Genomic DNA, 23,729 nt, shown 5'->3' with positions numbered 1-23,729 from the left:
AGAGGGAAAGTCTTGTATATTTGATCTCACTCAAACACGCTGTGGGTCGACTGCAGTGCATTTCAAGTCAGCTGAGTTCATACGGTAGTCTTGTGGCCCTTCTCATACTATGTGAAATATTTTCCAAATTTTACACCATATTTAAGAGTTGCATAATCTCAGTGATTAATTCCTATAATGACATTCCTCGCAGCTGTTTCCCACCATATCTGCTTGGTTTATAGCTAAAGCCAGCCCTCCTCAGAGAAACTCCTCCAATGAATGCTGGAATCCTCTCTTCCTCCCACCAAGTGACAACTTCCTGTGGAGGTTAACATGGCTCGGTGACCTTCAGGATATCCTGCCATTGTGAAAGTGGTTTTGACAACCTCCACTGCATTCGTTTGTCTGCTGCTGTGTCTGTACACACTGTGAAACAGCCACACTGATCAAGACTCCACCGCCCATAAATTCTTTACTTATTGAAGTTATGCTCCCCAGCCTGTGTTCATTAATAAAAAAAAATTAGCTTTGTAGGTGTAGCTTAAGCACTTTTTTTTCAAGGATTCTTCCCTATATCCCATAAGTTTTCACAGAGGACTGTGCCACCACTGCTACAACAGAATCAGCACTTAGACATTTCTGAAAGCTATAATTGCTTCCAGAGAGCATCAGAGACATCCAGGTGTTTGGAGACCTCTCCCGTGCTGTGCTCTGGCTGTGCTGGGACTCTGCGGAGGGGTTCTCTGGGTTAGTGCCTGCCAAACATTTACCTGCTCCAGTGTTCCTAACTCTCCAAAAAGACACAGACTCACAAATGAGAGGGATACAGGGAGTGTACAGGGATTGAAAGAGAGCGAATGAGAGGAAGATTGTTGCGGGTGTGTGTGTGTTTGTGAGAGCAGCGTTGTGTGTATGCGTATGCCCACTGCATGGATCTGTGTGTGTGTGTGTGTGTGTGAGAGAGAGCTGGTGTGTGTGTGTGTGTTTATCAGCTCAGTGCAGATGGGTGGCAGAGTGGCTCTTGCTGCCAAATGATTCAGTATGCTAATGAGTTGTTATCTGTAGTGCTGCAGGAACAATATACTGTCTTTCTCACAGTGGGAATCCAGCCTGTTGGGAGCAGATTACACTGCACACACCGCCAAGGTAGTTATTTATATTTTCACACAGAGTAGTAGGAAAATACATAAATGCAAACACACACACACACACGCACACTTATGCACACATATCCGCAGATAGGCCTATAAACAAACAAGCAAAATAACATTTAACAAACGCACACACACCACCATCAACATGAACAGCAGCATGAATAAGGTGGAACTTTGACAGAAATATACATCCTTCACCAGTAGATGGAGATGTTATTCTGGGCTTTCCTCTTTAACAGGTTTCCCTTCAATATTCCTCATAAAAGTAAATTAATTCATAATATTCCAGTCAATCTTCCAATCAATAAAACTTTTCCAGTTGAGAGATATTTCTACCTTCACCACTTCCTGTCTGAAGGTTCCTATACAGGGAACAGGCTGTTGCTGAGCACGCCTAATACTACTTAAATGAAAGCAGCTATTGTTTGTACTTCATTTCTGTCACATCCAATTTGATGGAGTTGCACTGGAGACTATTTTTATCAAGTTTGATAGCATCAGCATCAGTGACTCCTTATTATAAAGCTGTCATTTACTCTTTAATTCACTGTTATAATTAGGTAGAAAGAAAAAAACATGTCAGTTTAACTCGAGTTCTTCAAATGTCACTCTGGTAAGGATAAGGAGATTTCCAAACTAGGTCTAAAGTTCTTAGTAATTCTAAGGTTCTTCATTTTGACCAAACATTAATGTTTCTTGATTGCTAACCAAGTCTGGTGGTGTTTGATCAGGATGAAATTAAAAGAAAATTTAAAAAAAAAAGAGCGGGGAAAGTTTTGGTGTTGAAAATTCTAACTTTGTCTGAACAATTTAAATGTTTTTTGTATTTAAATGTTATTTGAATAATCACTGGTGATCAGCTACATAAATACTACATAATTCTTTTCAAAGTTTTCACAATTGTATTTACAGTTGTATTTAAATTGCAGTGTGGATGATAGACATGAAAAAGAAAAACATTACCTGCCTCCTAAATCTTTTCATGAAAGACACCAGAGAAAAAAAATGCTGCCTTAAAATTCGGACATCAGTGTAAATAGAAATCCTCTGTGTCTGCTATGATACAGTGTTTTTGATTATAGTAACTGTTTATCTTCCTACAGGCAGCAGTCTTGGTTGAGTGTACAACCTGAAATATAAATCCCCCTCAGGCAACGCATGTTCTCCAGAGTAAATCAAAGTGTTACGCAGATTTGTAAATGAATACACACACGAAGTACTTTTTTTTATTAAATTGCACTGAAGAGTGAAAATACACTTCTCAGGTATATGTCCAATTTTAAAGCTTTGTTGTTATTTAAGACTCCAAGTGGGAGAAAGCCCTGAAGAATATATTTATTTAATAGTTTTTATAAATTAAAATGATTTAAATCTCATTTATTTGTTTCACTCCCAATGAAATGTTGATACTTAGATACACTGATCACTAATCTGAGGATACATTTCTGTAAAAATTGTTGCACAAGTTACATTATTAGTATCTAAAACTTCATCTTGCTTATACATTTTGTTGTATGTGTAAGTGTATCATATGTGCTTAGAAAATATGTGACTGTGCCTAATTACAACCTTGCATAAAGAAAAGCTTTAAAACCAGCTAATGCAGCTCCCCTGCCTCCTACATTTAACGAACACGTCACAACATAAAAAGTCTCAGAGCATCTCGGTGTGGCTGAGTGTATACCGAATGTACTGAATGTAATTTATCTTCAGAATGAATTGCTGCTGTATAAAAGTAAGTGAGTTATTATCGGCTATAATCTGGTGAGAGGTCCTGACTCTTTAACGTCTAATGAGATATAGTATTTGTAAAAGTCTATTCTATTCTATTTTTCATTGTGCAGTGTGGGAGCATTAGAGTATAATTTATGGTGCAGCTTGATCTACTGCAGAGGGTTATCATCTCTGCTCAGGACTAAGGTGTATGACGTTATGGGGGTGTAATATCAATTATATATGTGTACATACATGTATATATAATGTGGTTTTTAAATCATATTACTTTCTGCGTTCCAGTGAATCATCCGGACTTGCCTTTTTCTCCTTGTCGTATATCGTTGCCGTAGTGTGCAGTTTTTTCAATAACATCACGACAGAGGTATCACTTTCAATCTTTACCTGAAATATTTGTGGGACCATTATGTTTTTCTAGCCTACTGTCTTTGTGTATTAATCTCCAGAGCTTCTGTCCAAAAATTGAACACCTTGCGCCCTCTAGTGGGAAACAAATGCAATACGTCATTTATTTAAATTATGTCCAAGTAATACAAATGGTTCACTGGCGTTGAGCTTTTCCCTTCTCTTTGCAATGGCAAATAGCTTTTAAATGAGTGTATAAGCTGTTTCTGTGTAAATACAACCCAAGGGTCATCAGTTTCAAGCAGAGTCAATTTTAATGCAGTGTTACAAAGAGCTGAAATGTTGCATACAGAAGATTAATTGGGCCTCACCCGTCTCCAGGTACAGCAAGGCAAGTAAAGCATTTGGTTTGATTAGCATGGGAGCTAGCAGATACTGAGCAGCAGTGCTTAGCTGAATCACATTAAAATGACAGAGCAGTGCAAAAGGCTGAAAGTCGCAGAGTCTGCGAGAGGCTCAAATCAGAGCTCAGTCAAGGATGCATTCAGAGGTTTGTCAGCTCAGTAGGTTTGGTCTTTATGTCTGGGTAAAGTAAGAAGCCAGAGAACGTGCTGTCATCTTCACTGCTGGAGTAAACTCCATTCCAGTCTCTCAGTGTCTCCAGCCACACCTGGTCACCTTCGTTCAACTGCAACAGCGCGAGATTAGATGCCTGATCGATGTCTTGGCCATACAGAGAGTCTCTTGTCCGTAGCTTCCGCATTCCATTAACCACCAGGGCTGCACGCACAGGCCGGTTGCGCACAGTGATGTGATAGCTGAATAGGTAGACCCCGGGGTATGTGACGTTGAACTTATTGAGTGCCGGGTCCCAGTGTCCTTCCCCATTGTAAAACACCTTATCAAACTTCACAGGCAGGCCCGGCGGAGGGAAGGAGCGGCTGGGGAACAAACCTACACTGAAGGCAGATCGAACCTGAACGGCACTCTGACCCGGAGGTCCTTTGGGACCCCGAGGCCCACGAGGACCTTTAGGCCCCTTCTCTCCCCTCAACCCTGCCAGTCCCCTCCCACCTGGGAGGCCTCTGGGTCCAGTATCACCCTTCCCTCCTGGAGGCCCTGGCTCCCCCCGTTCTCCCTGTGCACCGTCAGCTCCATTCAGGCCTGGGGGGCCCATCTCACCTCTTAGACCTGGGGGTCCATGATCACCTTTCTCTCCTTTCTCACCTGGCAAACACTCACTCGGCTGCCCTTGTTCACCTTTCTGACCCTTTGACCCAGGAATCCCTGGGGGCCCCATCAGCCCCTCTGGGCCAGGGATGCCTTTAGTCCCATTCAGGCCAGGCTCTCCTCTTTCTCCTGGGTCCCCTTTTAGACCAGGGAAGCCACGTTCACCTTTCTCTCCTTTGGGGCCTGGATCACCTGTGTGTGGAGGGTTTATGTTTATTTAGGAAGAAAGGTTTGAATGAAAATATGTTATTATGTACCTCAATGCACTTTGAGAAACAATAACTATAAATCATGACTTTTGCACATGTGTAGCCAGGTTCTTACAGGAAACTACACACCCTTTTCTCCAGGTTTTCCTGGCATACCAGGGGTACCAGGTAGACCTGCAGGTCCTGGATCACCTTTTTCACCTGCAGCAGTTTTGATAAATAAAGCGTAGAAAATGACATCCAAAAAGTACTTATACAAAACAGCGCTTCGCACAAAAGGAGAGAGAGACACAGAGAGAGAAACCCTTAGACATTCAAGAACTCTCCTGCTGTCAAGCCTCGTTGTACCTATGTCGCCATTGAGTCCATTGGCTCCAGGTAATCCTGCTGGTCCGGGAGGTCCTCTGGGCCCTGTTTCTCCCTTCTCTCCTGGCAACCCTGACAACACACGCGAGTAAAAAGAATAAAATCTTTGACTTAAACTGTAATTTCCCTTACAATAAAAAAAGTTAAAATCCGTCTCACCTGGAATGCCCTTCTCACCTGGTGGCCCCGTTGGCCCTCTTTCTCCCATAGGCCCTACGGGACCTTTTTCTGGTGGACAGCACTCACAGAAGTTGAAGAAGCATTCGTTGTAGTCAAGGGTAAAGTTTGAAAGGATGTTCCCAGGGGGCACTATAGCATCAGTGTGAAATTCAGTGGGGTATGTGTCAATGGAGTATGTCGTGCTATCTGTAGAGGGCAGGGAATATGCATCCATCATAATGTCAGTTGTTTCTTCAGTGTTCAGGCTGCTTGTAGGGGATGGGGTCGTTGTCGTGGTTCGTCCAAATCGTCCACCTCCATCACCGCTGGCGCCAGCTCGAGGTGGCTTCTTGGTGCTCTGGGGTTTGGGCCAGCGTGTGGTTCTGGCACCAGCTGCCAGCATGGCCATGAGGACCATGCAGAGAGTGGTCAGCACAACAGCCCGAAGGGGTGGCATATTGACGGCTGGGCACAATAATCTAATGGAAGAATTCAGGCAAAACGGGTGAAGCGCTGATCATTTATCTTGCATCACAGACAAATAGCACAGAGGGCATCTTACCTGTTGATGACACTTGATTCTTCACTCCGTCCCTCAGAACAAGTGGTCGGTGCAGTTTTTCTTCCTTCCTTTTATTGCCCTGGTTCTCCAGCTTATGTGCCTCTAAGCCAATGACAGAACAAGGGACAGAAAACTCTGGGGTTATTGGGTGGCTGGTGGGCTGGCAGCAACAGATTACATGACTCCTGAGGGATGCGAACTAAAGCAGATTGTTGTACAAGGCAAGAGTTTATGTCTTTGTGATATTGGATATGAATCCAGGGCCCAGGAGTGTGCAACCTGCCTAGGTGTTGCTCACACACATGCTTGCTTTGTACAGAAACAGGAGACAATATAAAGTTACAAAGACAGATACACAGTCAAAGAACATGCCTGCATACACTGACTGTTTATACACAAAAACATACACGTTGTTGGTAATGAATACCGTTTCATATGAGAGTTACCAAGTGCAGTACCAAGTGAGAGTTGTCAACTCACTACACCATTTGGCAGCACCTCAAAGCAAACAGATCACCAGATACAGTGGGACAAGGATCAGTGTCCTAAAACAGGCACCAGTAATCTAACTAGTCATCTCCTTGATCTAAAAGTAAACCCAGTAAATCAAGTACACCTCACAGAAACCTGGCACCAGTGAACCGAGCTTCACATCTCTCGAAAGTTGTGCTGGATGTCATTTCAGTTTCTGAAATGAACTCATGAGAGATTTGGATATTTAGAAATAGTTGATCAGTGAGGACTTTCCCAGTAAAGTAAAATAATAAATTAAATGAATAAATAAAAAGGAGGAGGTCATTAGTAGACATCCTGGCAAATTTTATGACTGAAATATATTTTATATGAAATAATTTGCTGTAAGATTGAAACAAAAGCACAACTCGGGGGTTAGGTCTGATTAAGCATGCTCCTTAATCTGAAAAGAAAAAAAATTGCTTCCAAGCAGCCAGACTTTCTCGTAATGTTTTAAAATGATCTTGAGCAATAATTCTCTCAGCTTTCTGAAGGTTTTTCAAACTTTTTCTTTTGGCATTGGCTGCTTTTACACTAATTTACAGTGGAGTCCTTGAACTCTACTATTTTAGCCACCTTACACTGACCTTTGAATCGCTCAAGCATAAGAAAGGCACTTAACTTAAGGGATGAGCCGGTGTTGTGTGTCTATATAATAAAAGTTTGTTACCAGCAGCCTGTCACAAAAACACATAATGTGTTCCCATTTATTTAGTTGAATCTACACAAAATGCCAAAGACAACACAGTTTGAAGGCCTAACATATTTCAAATTGTTTTAAGAAGGAAGGCTTCCTGAACTCAGAACACTCCCATTTTAGATGGTCTTTGGAAGGAATACATGTACACTAAGATATCCAAAAACTTCAAGGCACTTTCATATGGAAATTATATAAGTTTATTCTCAAAGAATTGTTGTATTTAACCTAAAGCTCATTGCAATCGTTGCTTAAATGTAGTACAAAGTGTGACATTTGTTGATTCTGCTTCACAAAATGAGTTTACTATAAACCATTTTAATTTTAAAACCTCATTTTTAATCTTTAGGCCAGTGTCCCAGCTGCAAAGTGTTTTTTTACATTGATAGAATAAAAAGATGGTTGTATAGGTTAGCAGAACACGAATATGCCATACGCACAGGTAACATTATTTACCCCATGGCTAAGCACTACCTGGACTTTCATAACAATAATCCTTCTACACTATAAGGGGCTTGAATTAACCACATTATTCTTTCAGTACGGAGAGGTACTAGACAAAGAAGTCTTAACCAAAATGAACCTTTTTGGATTTGTAAAATACAGGCCACTAAAAATTGTCCCTTTGAAGATGCATATATGTTATCATTAGTTGATTTCACTGTTGTCTTTTCTTTTGTCTGACTTGGATTGAATTTGAGCTCTTGCATCTGCCAGGTTACTGAGGACTCCTCCTATTGTTGAAGATTTACTGGTGGAATTTTCCACTCTCACCCTGAGTGGAAGTTTTCTACTTCTGGAACACCACATGTCGAAGACCCCTTAAGGAGCAGAGATTCAGTGTGTTCATGGACCGTGTTTTCACCCAGATGAAGGCCCGTTTGCTGAAGAAATATAACCAAGATAAAGAATAAAGGCACTTGATGGTGTCAGACTGAGCGGAGGTCTTCCTGAGCTCCCGCCGCCACTGAGCATATCCTGCTTTATTATCTATACGTTCTGTACAACCTTGAGGGATAAAAACTTTAAACAAGAGTCTGTTAAAATGCTGATCTGAGACATGCATCGGGCCCTGCAATTGATCCATCTACTGTTCATCAAAGCCTGATCAGAAATAGTCTCAGTGGTAGTTGTCAAGAAGGCATTCTTAAGGAGAGGAAATAGGGGGGAAAGGATTAGGTATGCAAATAACACAAGATCTGGACTGACATTCGGTGCCAATAGGTCTAATTGAGTGATTAATCCAAATTTAAAGCTTTTAATTGGTATGATTTCTCTGCCTGGAATTGTCCCTTTACAACTTTATGTGCCCCCCCCCCCCCCCCCTCCATCATTTGACTCCAAGAATGTAAATTATAGAATTAGCAGTGAATGTTATACCTTAAACTGCCACCAGGAGGTGGCATTTTTCAACCACTGCTGTAAAACATAAAGACATCGCCTCCCATTAGTTTAGGGCCAAAAGCTGCCTGTTTTGAAACGACCACATAATTTTATCTACTTTTAAATACTGTTGCGTGAGTATTGGGACTAATTTATGTCTGTTTTCTATTCTGCTGCATTTTTATTTTGGGCCTCGTTAAATGTTCTCCATAACAGTCAGCAGCCCCATAAAACATCACATCATCACACAGTATTTTAAGTCATACGAAGTGAAAATGCCGCTATCTAGATTATGACTGTGATGTGTTACACTAGATGACCTCATCATCCGATTCCGCAGTCACCACCATTTGTCCAGCGTTCTGCTTGCGCATGGCCTGAGTTTGCGGCTGCGCAGTCTCGTCAGTGCCGACTGCATTTGAGGAACGAGTGGACGTGAAGTTTCTCGCTGTGAATAAACCGTTTCCGCTGGTCTTTCAACATAAAGCACCTGATTTGGCCGCATTGCTCGCAGCTCCTGCCTCTTCTACTATTTTGCTTCGTTAAACACACATTCGGATTTCCGATATTGTTCGCGCTCCCTGTTGGTGGTTTGACAGTTCTTAAGTAGGAAGGTGTATGTGTGTGTGTGTGTGTATGTGAAATGTGTTGTTGATGCGGAGACTGAATCGGCACATATCTGACAGTAGGAACGGGGTCAGCGGTGAAAAAGAAGGACATATTGCAGTCACTTCGTCCCCCTGGTGACTCCTATGTCTGTCAGCGTGGTGGGTCTAACCCAGAAAATCCGTCGTTTTACAATGGGTTGTGGGAGATCGGCTGAACTCGGAGAATCCTCTTGCAGCTGTTTAGAGAGCCGGGGATAGGACCAAGACGTTGTGTTGAACCAATGAGGGTGGCCTCCTCTCTTTTGTCCTCTGTTTTCCGCCGGGTGTCTGGCAGCCAAGCTGTGCACAGTGCGTAAATGCGCTCGGAGCAGGCAGACCGAGCTCCGAACAAATGCTTAAATCTTGTCTTTTTCTGACACAGTGGTAGTTAATCGATTTCTTCATAGTTCCGCTGAGCGGATGGAGTGAATTGTGCAGACGGGGGGAGAGACAGACCGCAGTTTGGTTGCGTGTGATGATAGGAGACACAATGACGCTCTTGTCTCTTTTGGGTCGGATCATGCGTTATTTTCTCCTCAGGCCGGAGACATTGTTTCTGTTATGCATAAGCCTGGCGCTGTGGAGTTATTTCTTCCACACGGACGAAGTCAAAACCATCGTCAAGTCCAGCCGGGATGCGGTGAAGATGGTGAAGGGGAAAGTGGCGGAGATGATGCAGAATGACCGGCTGGGAGGCCTCAGTGTCCTGGATGCAGAGTTCTCCAAAACCTGGGAGTTCAAGAATAACAACGTAGCCGTGTACTCCATACAAGGGAGGAGAGACCACATGGAGGATCGCTTCGAAGTGCTCACCGACATCACCAACAAGAGCCACCCGTCCATATTCGGGATATTTGATGGTCATGGTGGCGAGGTAAGCTGGAAGCAAGAGGTTACGAGGGCCCCTTTTATTTTATTTTATTTTTTAGCAGCACAGTGAATTTGGCAGGTAAAGAGAACGTGATGTATCTTAGAGTGCAGTTTTATTTAATGCTGCTACATTTATATATATTAAAATAAATTCTTAATTTAGCCTTGTTGAGTGGGTTAATTTGCTACCAATCAGGGTTTGAAATAACAAAAGTTAAGGTTACAAACTTTCCACAAGGGTGGTAGAGAGCTCCCCCTCCCCACTCCGGCATTGTATTCCCTTGTTTGAACACCTCCACCACTGCCAATCAGGAAGGTGACTTGGATTTCATCACAAAGGGCTGTGTGTGTGTGTGTGTGTGTGTGTGTGTGTGTGTGTGTGTGTGTGTGTGTGTGTGTGTGTCTGTAAGAACAATGGTTTGTAGTATGTGTGTGTGTGCTCCAGTCCCTGTGTTATCAAGGGTCAGTTGTTTCTCAGGATTGCCTGAAGAGCAAATGTCCTGCGCCATCTGTCACACCATCACCACTGTCAGAGCTCCCAGTACAGGACATATTGTTGCATATTTCACTCAGTGATAACGTCTAAGAATAAGAGTGCCATGCAGCTATAAAAGTATGGAAAAAAGGAAGTTTTGTCCCTAAATGCAGTATATGCTCAATAAAAATGGTCTGCTGTTCCCGTAGAGCAAATAGGAACGAGCCTGAGTCATAAATCTTATTTCTAATTTGGAATATTTTCCACATGTATTATCTGTTGCACTTTATGATACAGTCCATGACTTGGCTTGTAATTCCTCCAGATTTAACTTGAAATTTTACATTTATTTTTGAAACTGGATGAAATTTGGGTGAATTTTTATTTACCTGCAAATACTTATAAGAAACCTACATGTGATTAAAAGGGTAGCAATTCTACTGTAAGTACTTTTAGGTTAGTGAGTAAGTTGAAGTACTTTACATGTACTTGTGGGCCATTTTATGAAGTAGCTTAATCTTACAGTTTTACAATGTAAATATGCCCCACCTTTAGGGCCATGGGCTGTATTGTAGAGTGGCCTAAACCCCTTTCTGACATCATAAGTATAATTTACTTTTAGAGGTGGCAGTTGTATTGTGGAGTACCTTAAACTCCCCATCTTGAATAATAATAAATAGATTCTACTTTAAGGTGTGTGGGCTGTGTTAAAGAGTGGTTTAACCTCCTGTCTAATGTTGTAACTGCACCTTTTTTATGGTCTTGGGTCCTATTATGGAGTATTTAACCTTGCCCTATGAGAAATAAGCTCGAGCAGCACTTGTAGTGTTAAGAACAGCTTTAATGTTCATGTTTCAGCTTCTTGCTTTCATTGGGGTCACCATAAAACATATCAAAAAGTTTAAATTGCATACGTATAAAGCAAAACTTGAGTTTTAGCCCTTTATTCTGGTGTACCTAATAAAATTGCACCCTAATTTCAGAACAAATTTCATTCAAATTCCACATTAAATCTGAGGAAATATGGGCTAAGACGTATTATAAAGTGTTACTGTTTTCTTAATAAATATATCAGTTTTTATTTTTATTTTGAAAATTAAGGAGTTGTGAAAATGTTTTTTCATTTCTTAATCTAACTTATTTCGCTTCAGAGCTTTTAAATATCCAGTTTAGTATCATTAACAGGCCAAGAAAACAAACTGTAGTTCACATTTGACTTGAAACAGTGAAACTGGGATTTTTGCTTAAAACTGTCTGAAACAGTAAATCAGAAGAGTTAGTGATTACATCCAGTCTATCCTCTCTTTTAAGCACATCTTAAGGGATTCATTAGACACAGGCAATTAATTTTCTGTCTTAAGGAAACAGGCATTAGTTTGTTAGCTCCCAGAAATGCTGTAACTGTTGGCGTCCGGATGTGTTCAGTCACAGGGAGGTAAACAAACAGACTGTGTTTAGCCTTTCTGTCTCTTTCCACTGTGTAAACAAATATTTTTCTTTCCTCTAATTCCCGATCTTGCACCCTCTTTCTCCTTTTCACACTCAGTGTCTACTGTTTTTCTTTGCTCCCTTTATTTTCTGTAGTTCACAAGTCAGATTTGTGTTGCTCTGTCTGGTTTGTTTATATGTGTTTTACTCAGGTTTGCCCCCCTTCTTTTTATCAGTAGTCACAAAGGCTTTGGACTTGTATTGGGTTGCTTTGACATCGACCTCAGCTGCTTTAGGGTCATTAGCATCAGTGCACAGAACACATGCTGTAACATGCAAACACAGTAACCACAATTCCCAGTATAAAAACTAGGCTCTGGTAAAAACAAACTACGTGGGACCCTCAATGCTAATGATATGCAGGCACAAACTGTAGGAAGTGACATTTGTTTGCTGCTGATCTTTTTTTTTTTTTGCACTTTCGTGCATTTGGAAGCACACACAAACCCTCACACATCACCAATATTGAAAGAAGCCATACTGCCAAGCCAAATATGGGCAGATAGAACAGGCCGTCTCTGAGTGCAGGGTGTCCTGGCTCTGAAAATATGCGCAACATTCCTCAAACATTCTGTGTTTTTTCTCTGCAGTTTTTATTTTCTATCAAGGCACAAATTGTGGCCTTGAAATATAAAAGTCAGCACAAGCTGCTGCTTCATTTTTAACTTGCCTTACAGGGGAAGAGACTATTTGCTTTGACTAGTTTACACCTTAAACAGGCTTTCACGTTACTTTGCTGTACAAACTAAAATTCAATCCTGCATGCTGGCTCTGGGAAGAAGTAGAATTTAATAAAACAGCACAGTTAATAAGAAATCAAGATCCATAATCTGTATTTTCACTTTAAATGGGGCTTAGATGATATTTTACATTAGCTGATTAAATGTAAAGGCTGTAAAATATTGGAGCCCTTCGTGAGGTTTGTAACTGCACTCAGTCTGGCATTTCCTGCTATTTACTGCAAATGGAAATTTACACTTGAAGCTCTTTCCCTGATCCAGCCTCCCTCAGTGCTTCTCCTCCATTAAATAGATCATTGAGCACAGGAAGCAGACAGGGACTTGATTTGTCCCTCCTGATAATTAGACATAATTAGACATTCCATATACTTCATGGTAAATATTTTGAGCAATATCACGGTTCAAATGTCAACTGCGCTCATGGATAAACCTGATAAACCCGAGTATTATTTTTTTATTACTGCATCACGTCAGAAGGGAGCAAAATGAAAGCGCGTGGACTGAAGGGCACAAAGTGTCCTCGTTTCGTAGGAGCTGTGAATCTGAAATATGAATGCAGGGACATCAAGATGGTGTAAAATGCTCCCGTTTTTAGATTTGATTTGACAGCATTAGCATAATGGAAATCTTGGCGGAGAAAACGAGGGTGGAAGCAGATATGTGAAGGGAGGAGGTGGAGGAGTGGGCTGGAAGAGGAGGAGGTTGCTCAATAATTCAGCTCTGAACACCTGGTGTTAAAGCACTCCTCTAAATTAAAGTTGTGTTGCCTGGCGAGACATAAAAAATAATCTGAATCATAACCTTATTTATTCTGTCTTTCAAAGCTGGGGAACATTGTATTTATTCAACACGATGAAATCTATCCATATATTACGGCACCAAAAGTTATATGAAAAGTCACCAGAAATCAACATTACATTTATAAACAGTATATCCAATATACAAATCTAGCAGGCATTAAATAAAAAGAGTTTGACTGCTGACCACTTTTCAGTATTTGTTTATTTTTGGCTCTGTTTTGGGCAGCACCAGTTTAAGGAAACATCTGTTTGCTATTTCTTTCTACTTATTTGTTATGATCACAGGCACTGTCCTGTGTCTAATCCTCTCTGTGCCTCCCTTCTTCCCCTTCTGACGTCTTAGGCTGCAGCTGACTATGTGAAGGCCCACCTGCCCGAGTCCCTGAAGCAGCAGCTGCAGGCCTTTGAGAGAGAGAAAAGAGAGAGCGCTCTCTCGTACGCCAGCATTCTCGAGCAGCGCATCCTGGCTGTGGATCGTGACATGCTGGACAAGCTCTCTGCAAACCACGATGAAGCAGGTCAGAAGGAGGAGGAGGAGGAGGAGGAGGGTGGAAGGAAATGGGGAAAAAAAGATATGTGGTCAGTGTGTGTGTGGGGGAAACTTTGAAACTAAAATTGCCACATGAGACAAATAGAGGAAGCACGTCTCACATGTCTTGTAAACACACTGTGCAAGCACTTTTGCCAAGAAGTGTCAAGAGTATTCCTTTAGTGCACTTTAAAATAAAGCTGGCTGTTTGCGTGAAAGTTGGCATGTTAAGAACGATGCTTTCGAGTACTCTCATTTTCACGCTCTCTCCTCTTAAGGGACTCGGTTGCATTGCAGAACCTCACCTATGAAAGAAAATCCTCACAATTTCCTGTCTTATACCCTCTCATCTCCGTACTCCCACCTGACATTTACGTCTCTGACCGAGTCCTTCTACAGCCCACTCGAAACGCTGGCTGAATTAGAAGAGTGAGATGGTTGTGTAACACTATGCTGATCCAGATTTACGCTGATGTTTCAGAGAAACAGTTCAGATTGATCGGTTGGTGGCATTTGAAACAGTTTCCTCATATTTTTGACCTACTATTATTTTTCATCATTGATGTTTTGTTTTTTTTGGTGACAGTCTGCCACATCATCTCCTCAGGATAGTGAAGATACAGTTAATGACTGGCCACTGGCACAATGGTGTCTCTATAAAATTAATTTTAATAATTGAGCTTGATCTAGTATTGACTCACAGGTTAGCAACTTTATTATGGAAAACTCTGTTTTATTTATGTTTTATTTATTTATTTTAAAGCTCACATTCATACATGTCATCGAGCATATTCTTTAAGGTGTAATTTAAGTTTTATCCTCTGAAAGCCCTCTGTGGTAGTGTGAAAATAAATTCATTACAGGAAAGGTGCTGCTATAGCTCACTGGGATGAGTGGCGTTTGCTGCAAGTCATCCCCCCATCCTCTTCCTGCTTTTCTGTCCACCCCTCTACATTGTACAATATAGGGAAAATACAAAAAATAAATCTTAAAAACAACAACAAAAAACACCCCATACTTGAAACATATCGACTGTGTGCATTGCTGTAGTGTAGTGGTGCACAGGTTTGCGAAGCAGCAAAACAAATCCCTTGAGTTTTGCATCAGTAGGGGCAGCTGGAATAAAAAAATTTGCCTAATCAAATATTTGGAGCTATCTGAAGTCATGAGTTACGTTCTCAAAAGCCAGCATAAACAAAACAAAATCTAGTTTTAAGTATTACTGTTAATCTGGCATAAAAATGATTTGTTATATTTTGTAGTGTGATTAAAATAAAAAAGTTAAAGGATAATATAAGATCACAAAGATGTGCCTGTAACAATTCTAAGGTTTTTTTTTTTAACTTGTAGCTGGTTACAGTACAAAAATCACTAATGATTAGTGTTTGGATTTTTGTTTTTGTCTTCTCTTTGAATTTCCCACACAGGAACGACATGTCTGATGGCGCTGCTGTCAGATAGAGAGCTCACAGTGGCCAACGTTGGAGACTCGCGTGGTGTGTTGTGTGACAAAGATGGGAATGCTGTCGCCCTATCACATGACCACAAGCCGTATCAGCTTAAAGAGCGCAAGAGAATCAAGAGGGCAGGTAAATAATGAGTATAAGAGTGTAATGTAAAGCTTAGGCATTGTGTACCTGCTGTTGCTGTGGGGTCCTTTGTCGCCATCTGTTGGTCTGTTCTGGGAAATCACTGAGTTAAATTTAATGCAGTGTTAGAAATAGGTTGTGATTAAACTTATTTCTTAAACTTTAAATTTGAATTTTTACTCTTTTTACTTTTAGGAGGCTTCATCAGTTTTAATGGATCGTGGAGAGTCCAGGGAATCCTCGCTATGTCCCGCTCCCTCGGGGATTACCCACTGAAGAACCTTAACGTAGTCATTCCCGACCCCGACATAATGACCTTTGACCTGGACAAACTGCAGCCAGAGTTCATGATCCTGGCCTCTGATGGCCTGTGGGATGCCTTCAGTAACGAGGAGGCAGTGCGCTTTGTCCGCGAGCGCCTGGACGAGCCTCACTTTGGTGCCAAGAGCATCGTCCTACAGTCTTTCTATCGTGGCTGCCCTGATAACATCACCGTCATGGTAGTGAAGTTTAAAAGTGGAGCAGGGGGGAACAGCAAGGCAGGGGAGTAGGTGAGGGTCGAGTTTAAAGCTTGCGTCATGATCAGTATATTTTTCCTCCCATCTTCTGGATGTATCAGTAAGTACATCATCACGGAAGGACTGGGAGAAGTATAGATTTCGACTGGGCTTTTAACTAATGCACACACATACAGAGAAATGTACACACACACATGCAATGATATGAGAAAATGAAGCTCAATTTAATTTGACCTGATGGAGAAAAGGGGCATTTAAATTCAATACAGTTCACAGCCATCTGCTAAACGGATGAGGAATTGATTAAAATATTGAAGTACAGTACCAAGACTACCAGACACAGGGGAGGGGGGTGGGGTCTTTTAAACCAGCACACATTAGACTGTGATGACATCACTGCTGTTTACTGTACATGCACACGCACACGAATGGTACAGGTCCACTGGAGGCTTCTTCAGAGAAGGCTTCAACCAGTGCCTGCACAACAATTACTGTCCATCTGCAAAAACACCACCCGGCTTGCTGCATTTTGATGATTCTCTGATTGTATGCATTTGTTAGACTTTCCAACAGGAATAATAATTTCTCAAATGTAAGAAGACTCCAGTGGATCCATACCTCTACTTAATTTCTGATGACAATACACACATATGACTTTTGAGTATTAAGCACCTATTTTGTGGCTTGAGGAGTGACGGTAAAAGCTTTGGGAGATTTATTGTTTTTGCATTTATTTAAAATTCATGCTCAGTACAGCAGATTTTTAAAACTAAGCAGTCACATAAAGAGAAGGGGGTAGAAGGTAAGCAGTGACAAGGGCTCGTGGCTTATTGAGCTGAAAATTTTCGTTTTAGGTGACACACATTTTAAACATCTTTAAATGAAATATCTTTTTTTAAAGTGATGCCTGAAGTCAATTTTGGAGTATCTGATAATTCATTGACCAAATAAATGCTAAATAAGCCTTTTTTTAATATTGCACATCAATTTAATCAACTTAGAATAGGCATAAAGATGATCTGAATGTCCATATTTTTTTCAAAATGTGTTTTAATGTTGAGGGTCAGTTGTTTCATTGCATTAAAATTGACAACAACAAAAAATCCGTTCTGGTTCTTATCCTTCAAGATCTCCAATAGAGTGGACTCAGATGTTTCTTCAGCTATTTGAACATTTACATCTCGTTCCCAGACATGGATTAAGCCTGATCCTAAACCATAAACTTTAATCACTGTTGATCTTTATTTAATTTTGCTTTTAGTCTGGGGCTTGTTTCAATCCACACCTGGGAAACCTGGTGTTATTTTCTTCACCTCTGAAGAATCCTTAATCAACATTACCCTAACCGAGTGACTATAAAGGCTGAAACGTAACATTTTGAAAGAAATTTATCAAGTCTGTAGAAGGTGTGTGATACTCAAAAGTGAAATTTGTGTGTGGAATGTGACTTTAACTACAACACACACATACACCACATGAGCCACAATCTTATAACCACCTATCGAATATTGTGTGGATCCTCCTTGCCAAACACCTCTGATCCATCAGAGTGTATTCACTGGAATTCTGAGAGGTTGGTGTGTGGGACAGGGATGTTGGCACTGGATGCTTTGGCTCATGTGGGTTTCACGGTGGTGGCTCTAATCTGATGCCCAGTTGGCTCTTGATTTTGGGGTCCCTGGAGTTATTCGTAGGCAGTTTTATATAGTGGTTGAAAGTGCGTTGCCTTGCTGGGAGAGGCCATTCTTGGTCTGCAGCAGTGTTTAAGTGGGTGAGATGTCATCAAGGTTACTTGCTCCACTTGTCAGTGGTTTAAATGTTGTGGCTTATACATGTAACTTCCACAGAAATACATATGGTTCTAAAAAAAAATGCACTTTTCAGATGTTTATTTTTTGGAATGGTAAATTCTTACATATCAGCAAACGTAAACACTGTTTACCCTCAGCAACGCAAGCGGGTTTCACTCTACGTCGAGCCCGACACTCACCTGTTTGCGAGGCTACGGAGGAAACGCAAACTGTTCCATTCAAGTGGACTTACACTGTCTGTATCAGGGCATGTGCTTCAGCTTAACCATGTTCACGAACGAATGACCCAACGGCGTGCAGCAACGGACACTGGTGGCTGTCTTCGACCTGCGAAGCACACGAAGCGAGGAGGTGCAACGGACACACCTCGACCACGAAAGACTGAAAGACTAAACGATGTCGCATCACGAACTGTACAGCTGCAGCCAGAATGCTTGTGATTAGAAATACGATATGCTCCCGAAGCAATACAACTGGTGTCAATGACGCAGTCTGTCAAGGAAAGTTACCGTAAACCGTGCTTGATTTACTGCTGTTTTAAATTCACCTTTTACCACTGTGTATCATGACTTCATCAGTCGAGAGAGGGGAGTTTTGTTCCTTTTGTTTTCTTTCTTTTATTTTAACAGTTTACCCAATGCCTTATTTATTGTTATGTTTTTTGGATGTCTCAGGCAGATTGCCAAACCAGTATGATGTATTTTCAGTTTTGTCCTTCTGTACATGAGCAGAAGTTTACAATAAAACAAATACCCGTGATTTTAACGTGAGAAAGTTGTAAGCATTAAACTCTTTCCTCTGAAATATATCAACCGTTTTCATCTCCATCATCTCATGACAGGTATGATCAATTTGGATGTGTTTATTCTTTCCACATTTTATCATATATTAAATGCAATGCACATCACCTGCTGCCAGGTCTGTTGGAGAGCTCCACTGGAGCACTCCAGTCTTAAGTGCCTTCCGTTGCAAATATAGATTTTGGGGAGATGCAAACAGCTTCTCATATGTTTACCTCAAGACATTTCTTTTAAAGAATCTAGCTAACAACAGTCACAAAGGCTAGGAGGGTGAGGTCACACTAAGATTGAGGGAAAACACGTGACCCGAGCGTTTCTGGGATGCTTCTCCCAGACCACAAATAGCTCTCTCACTCTCAGAGCTGCCGTCTGCAAGGTAACTCAACACCGCAGTCTTCAGCCTTGAAGCTCAGCGATGTCAAGTTCAGTGACACTCTGCACCAGGTGGCCAAACTCAGAATAGCCTCCACACGACTTCATCCAAATTCCTAAGACCAGTGTGGTCTAATAACTATAAAAATCAACAGCGTCACTCATCGGCTTTACGGGAACGCTTTGCCGCTGTTTATTTAAATTTGGCATGCTATACGAGAGATCAGTGCGCGTGGAAGACACGTGAGATTCACTAACAAGCAGAAATACACCACTTCTGGCTTAAAAAACCCCCCCCTTAGATCGTTTTTAGGAATCTTCTCGAAGTTCCAAACAACATGGGACAGCATGGCTCCAAATCTTCCATTGAAGCCCGTGCGATTTTTCAGAGCGATGGCGCAGCGGACATGTGCCAGAAAGCGGACACATGCTCTACCCCAGGCTCAGTTGTCCGCTTTCAGAAGAGGGTGACCAATCAGTCGGCCTGTCTTCACTCTTCCCCCCGGACAAGGCAGAAATCAGAACTCGACTCTTGGCCCCTGCGTAGCCGTGACACCGGAGGACTGGTGTACGTGATGGATAACCCAACCGGCGGGGTGTGGGTGAAGCCGGAGGAGAAATGGTCCAGATCTTGATACAAAAAACTGAAATACAAATGATTTAATCAGTGGAATCAGTTGAGCATCTTACAGAGTAGCAGATGTTGTTGATTTATCTTCCTGCTGTGAGGTGAGCCTCCACTGTGCCCGCCCGCAATGCAGTGAGGTGGATTCAATCGACCTTCTCCTTACCGAGGATTTGGCTGGACGGATCATTGAGATGAACGGATGTTTCTTTATTCTGTTTACATGTTCAGTGTTAGACTGAGAGGGGGATGGTGAGGGGAGGTGATTAGCCACCGAGTCTATGTCTTTGGGTGCTCTATTATTCTGAATGATGTGAAGCAGAGTAAACAAAGGGAAGGGGCCTGGCTGTAATGCTTTGGTCGATGGTGTCATGGTAAAACCTGCACCCTACCAATGGCTGACCAACCATTATTGATTTTGTCCACTTTCCTTTTTTAAAAATTATTTGACTTTTATTTCTGTTTATAATTACGCGTGTATGTGCTATACAACATACACGAGTATTAAAATACAATATTTTAAAATAACGATGGCATTTTGGATGTGATGGAGTGACCTTGATTTAGGACGGAATGTCCACAAGGGGTAAAAGCAAGTTGTGCGTGACGTGACCTCAAGTTTATGATGTTTGGCTGCTTCTGGTTTTCTAGAAGCACTGGAATCTGAGTTGATTTTTTTAATGTGCATGTCAGCGTTGAAACATCCATCTCATATTTAACATGGCTGACAAGCCCGTGTAGAAATTTGTTCGAATACAAGAACTGTGTGTATGCAAACAGGAAGAGCTTCGACGTTTTATTTATTTATTTATTAATTTACGTATCACTTATTTAATTCCGTGATTGGACATGTCATTCAAATTTCGAAATGTTGTAACAGTTTGAGGCATCCCAGTCACTAAGGCACCTTCCACTACGGTCCTTTTTAACTTTAACTGGTTTGGTGCAATTGGCTATTATTTAGTTTTTAATATTTAAGTGTTTGAGTACCCGGTTTTGTTCTCAGTGCGCTTTTGACACTTTTACGAATGCACATTAGTCAGCCTGATATCTTCGGATAACAAACATAAAGTGATGGAATACATGACCAATAAAAGTGTAACTGGGGAACGGGAAACTTTGCCCTCTGGTGTGACGCCTTATCAGAACACAGTGCCTTAGCAGGGAACTAATGGCTTATCCATTAAACCTCGGTAAACGCACTAAGCAAACACCGCGTCAGACGGGCACAGTGCGGAGGATGTGACTGTCCCGCGTCAGTTAACAGCCTTTGTATCTGCACTTCACCATGGGATTATGGGTTTCCAAACCTCAAGTGCAAGTTCTTCTTCTGGGTCTGGACAACGCTGGAAAATCGACTCTCCTCTACAAACTGAAGCACAACACTAGTGTCAGCACCGTCCCTACCATCGGCTTCAACGTGGAAATGCTCGAGGCCAGAAAGAACAGGAGAAAAATAGCTATAACCATCTGGGATGTCGGCGGTCAAGGGAACATGCGCGACCACTGGCCGAATTTCTACCAGAACGCTGGAGCTATCGTGTTCGTTGTGGACAGTGCCGACCAGGAGCGCCTGAACGAGGCGCAAAGGGAGCTGGAAAGAACTCTGAGAAATGATGAGCTCCGGGGCCGTCCGCTGATTCTTCTCGCCAACAAACAGGACGTCGACGGCGCGCTGAATGTCACTGAAATGAAGGACAGATTCAATATGAGAAAGATCTGCCAGGAGCGGGATTGTTTCGTTCAGCCATGCTCTGCGTCGACGGGATTTGGAGTTGAGGAGGCCTTTAAACGAGTGGTCCAAGTGGTCAAACTTCCGTCAGAGCCCGGTGCAGTGAAAGACAATATCAAGGATACAGTGCACTACCTCAGAACAAACACCAAACATTAACATTTATTTATAAGCAATGTGTTATTTGACAATATGACGAATGAGCTCTGACACTACCTTCTGCTTTAATTCCTTTATATCAACAATAAATCGTATTTAAAGAAATGCCATGTTTTGGTTACATTTCTATGATTCTTACGCCCACGGAGACATGCACTAATCATATAAACAGGTAAGCTGTTTATTAGGTGTGCGTTTAGAAACTGCATATCCGTATCTCCTTTTAATTATTAAACGCAATTCTGTTATCTCACAGTCGTGTATCTCACTGACAGCATCGTCAACCCAGGGGAAAAGCGCAACAAAGACAAGTGCAAATAGGTTTGGATGATTTAGTTGCGTTGCGCTGACTCTCGGCTGTAAACAGTCTCCTTTGGCTAGTGTTTCACTTCACTTATGTAAGAAATGATAGATGCTGATAATCCACTGATTAGCTTTTCGCTTTCTAAATGGCTAGTCTGCAAAAACAATCTAAATGTGGTAAATGCTGACTGTATTCATAGGCTGTATTAGAGTCTGGCTGATTAAAGAGCAGATACTTGTTTTTTGTTTTCTTTATCTTTGTTATATCATATCACATCGAATCTATGAAGCATTAGATGCGATATGATAATAAATCGAGCCTCAGTGCTGAGAGTATTTAGCAGAAAATTAAGCTAGACCTGAACACTCACTTGGACACACTTTTTTTTGGAAGAAATGGAGGAATTGGATGAAAACATTTTCCAGAGGCATACAGTTCATGTTGTATGGAAATTCACCTGGCGATAATTTGTGCGTTCTTCTCCAAAAATGCGCACTATAGTGACAAATATCTCGAATATCGAATACTTGAATCTATAGTGCTACGTGTTCGCGCCTTGTAGCTTGTCCGTCACAGGATTCCGGTCGTCGATCTCTTTCCGTCCCGAACCGTCTCCTCATATGTCGGCAGATGTTTGCATTCATCGTATGTTGGCAAATGCGCAGCGGCAGCTGGATCCGCCGAGCTGTCCGGTGTACAGCTCTCCATAAGCATTTCTTGCGATGTGGTGGCCGCTGGCTGTCCATTTTGAGGTGGGATGTCCTGCCTTGATCTTGAACACAGCACCCTCTGGACAAAGTATCCCAACGCGAAGAGAAGCAGCAGAATAAGTATTCCAGAAAGTTTTCGGGTGACCATGGCGATGCTGTAGTACGTATAGTTCACCAACTCCGGGCAACAGGTGACAACAGAAGTGTTGTTTCCCTGCGTGCAGCATATCTGATCATTTCTGCAAAGGACGTCTCCGCATCTCCGGCTGCAATCAACAACCGTGTGAACAAAAAGGCAAGTAGTGAACAACGCCAGCAGTTGGTTTCTGAGGGAAAACATCGCCGATGTGTTCAACGGGATAAAACAACCCAGTGAGAGACAACAGCTAAAGCCCTGAAACAGGATGCAGGCGAGACGACGCAAATGCCCGGACTGAAACACTGACGCAGAGCATTATCCACTCACCGCATCCCCAGAGCATGGATAAAACGACGGACCAGGGTGGGTAATCAACAATCTTAAGTCTACGTATTAACAGTACCAATCGGCAGACGATAAACTGTAAGCATTCCCCGACTGAAAACGATCAGGCAGAGATCTGGACTGCATCTGTAACCCCTGCAACGCATGAATATGCTAATAAAGCAGTGGCACTGAACTCCTAAGTGCTACTTCAGTGCGCTCCTGATTTGTTATGCACTTAGCAGGTTTATTGGTACAGCAACTCGTAAACAGCATACATATAGTGGCTTGTTCATCTGATATGCAAGTAAACAGGCGCCCGGGAAATCGACAAGTCGTGTCAGAAAGGCTGAAGAATGGCAATTAATCACGGAGATGGGAGGGGACGCTGAAAACAAAGTGGCCCGTGCAGACTGTTTCAGCACCGCGGACAGCGCTCATCACGCCCACCGAGGACAACAACAAGGGGCGCTGTCCGAGATGCTGACACCACAAAATCCAAAGAGCATAAATGCTCCACTTGGCACGAGCACAAAAAAAAAAATTCCATTTGCAATATTAATACCACTTTGTGTACATCAAGGGGTCAAGCCAGGCCACCCCCTTAAAAGGCCGCAATGTTCAGCGGACGTCCATTTAAGATGATCCGTACATGATGAAATAAGTGCTACTAGGGAAGTGCTGCTCTTGGAAGGTGTTTGCTAAAACCCTAAAAGGCTGCTACACAAAAGCACAGAAGTGACACTTTCTAAAAGAGGTGTGG

The 23,729-nt window shown here is 42.0% G+C and overlaps 3 protein-coding genes across 4 annotated transcripts; 2 read left to right on the top strand and 1 right to left on the bottom strand.

Moving 5' to 3' along the window:
* Positions 1-3,506: 3,506 nt before the first annotated feature.
* otol1a (otolin 1a) lies at positions 3,507-5,800 on the bottom strand. 2 transcript variants are annotated; one of them, XM_085439950.1, is made up of 5 exons: positions 5,742-5,800; positions 5,180-5,658; positions 5,003-5,092; positions 4,784-4,855; positions 3,507-4,637 (listed from the first exon to the last, which is right to left on the bottom strand). In XM_085439950.1, exons 2-5 carry the CDS (start codon positions 5,634-5,636, stop codon positions 3,760-3,762), a joined length of 1,497 nt encoding a protein of 498 aa, XP_085296076.1. In that variant the 5' UTR covers positions 5,637-5,658; positions 5,742-5,800; the 3' UTR covers positions 3,507-3,759. The 2 variants fall into 2 exon arrangements, with proteins under 2 accessions (XP_085296076.1, XP_085296077.1); XM_085439951.1 differs by having other exon boundaries at positions 5,198-5,658.
* Positions 5,801-8,939: 3,139 nt separating this feature from the next.
* ppm1la (protein phosphatase, Mg2+/Mn2+ dependent, 1La) lies at positions 8,940-18,575 on the top strand. Its single transcript, XM_085439083.1, has 4 exons — positions 8,940-9,855; positions 13,698-13,872; positions 15,311-15,472; positions 15,668-18,575. The coding sequence occupies exons 1-4, from the start codon at positions 9,457-9,459 to the stop codon at positions 16,021-16,023; spliced, it is 1,092 nt and encodes a 363-aa protein (XP_085295209.1). The 5' UTR covers positions 8,940-9,456; the 3' UTR covers positions 16,024-18,575.
* A 516-nt stretch (positions 18,576-19,091) lies between these two features.
* On the top strand, positions 19,092-21,742 carry arl14 (ADP-ribosylation factor-like 14). The gene has a single exon (XM_085439314.1). It carries the CDS (start codon positions 20,887-20,889, stop codon positions 21,487-21,489), a length of 603 nt encoding a protein of 200 aa, XP_085295440.1. The 5' UTR covers positions 19,092-20,886; the 3' UTR covers positions 21,490-21,742.
* The last annotated feature ends 1,987 nt before the right edge of the window (positions 21,743-23,729 follow it).

This window comes from Copadichromis virginalis, linkage group LG18, assembly GCF_057382275.1.
Source record: "Copadichromis virginalis isolate Kocher_CV1m ecotype Utaka linkage group LG18, C_Virginalis_male_GT1.1, whole genome shotgun sequence".
NCBI classification, from domain to species: Eukaryota; Metazoa; Chordata; class Actinopteri; order Cichliformes; family Cichlidae; genus Copadichromis; species Copadichromis virginalis.
This window is presented reverse-complemented; position numbering and strand designations above follow the sequence as displayed.

Bases quoted from the DNA above. Each gene is read 5' to 3' on its own strand.
- ppm1la (XM_085439083.1), top strand. From the start codon at position 9,457: ATGATAGGAGACACAATGACGCTCTTGTCTCTTTTGGGTCGGATCATG. The intron at 9,856-13,697 runs GTAAGCTGGAAG...CTGACGTCTTAG, and splicing joins TTGATGGTCATGGTGGCGAG to GCTGCAGCTGACTATGTGAA. The intron at 15,473-15,667 runs GTAAATAATGAG...TTTTACTTTTAG, and splicing joins CAAGAGAATCAAGAGGGCAG to GAGGCTTCATCAGTTTTAAT.
- otol1a (XM_085439950.1), bottom strand. From the start codon at position 5,636: ATGCCACCCCTTCGGGCTGTTGTGCTGACCACTCTCTGCATGGTCCTC. The intron at 4,856-5,002 runs GTACAACGAGGC...AAACTGCTGCAG, and splicing joins TGGACTCAATGGCGACATAG to GTGAAAAAGGTGATCCAGGA. The intron at 4,638-4,783 runs GTGTGTAGTTTC...CTCCACACACAG, and splicing joins AGGAAAACCTGGAGAAAAGG to GTGATCCAGGCCCCAAAGGA.
- arl14 (XM_085439314.1), top strand. From the start codon at position 20,887: ATGGGATTATGGGTTTCCAAACCTCAAGTGCAAGTTCTTCTTCTGGGT.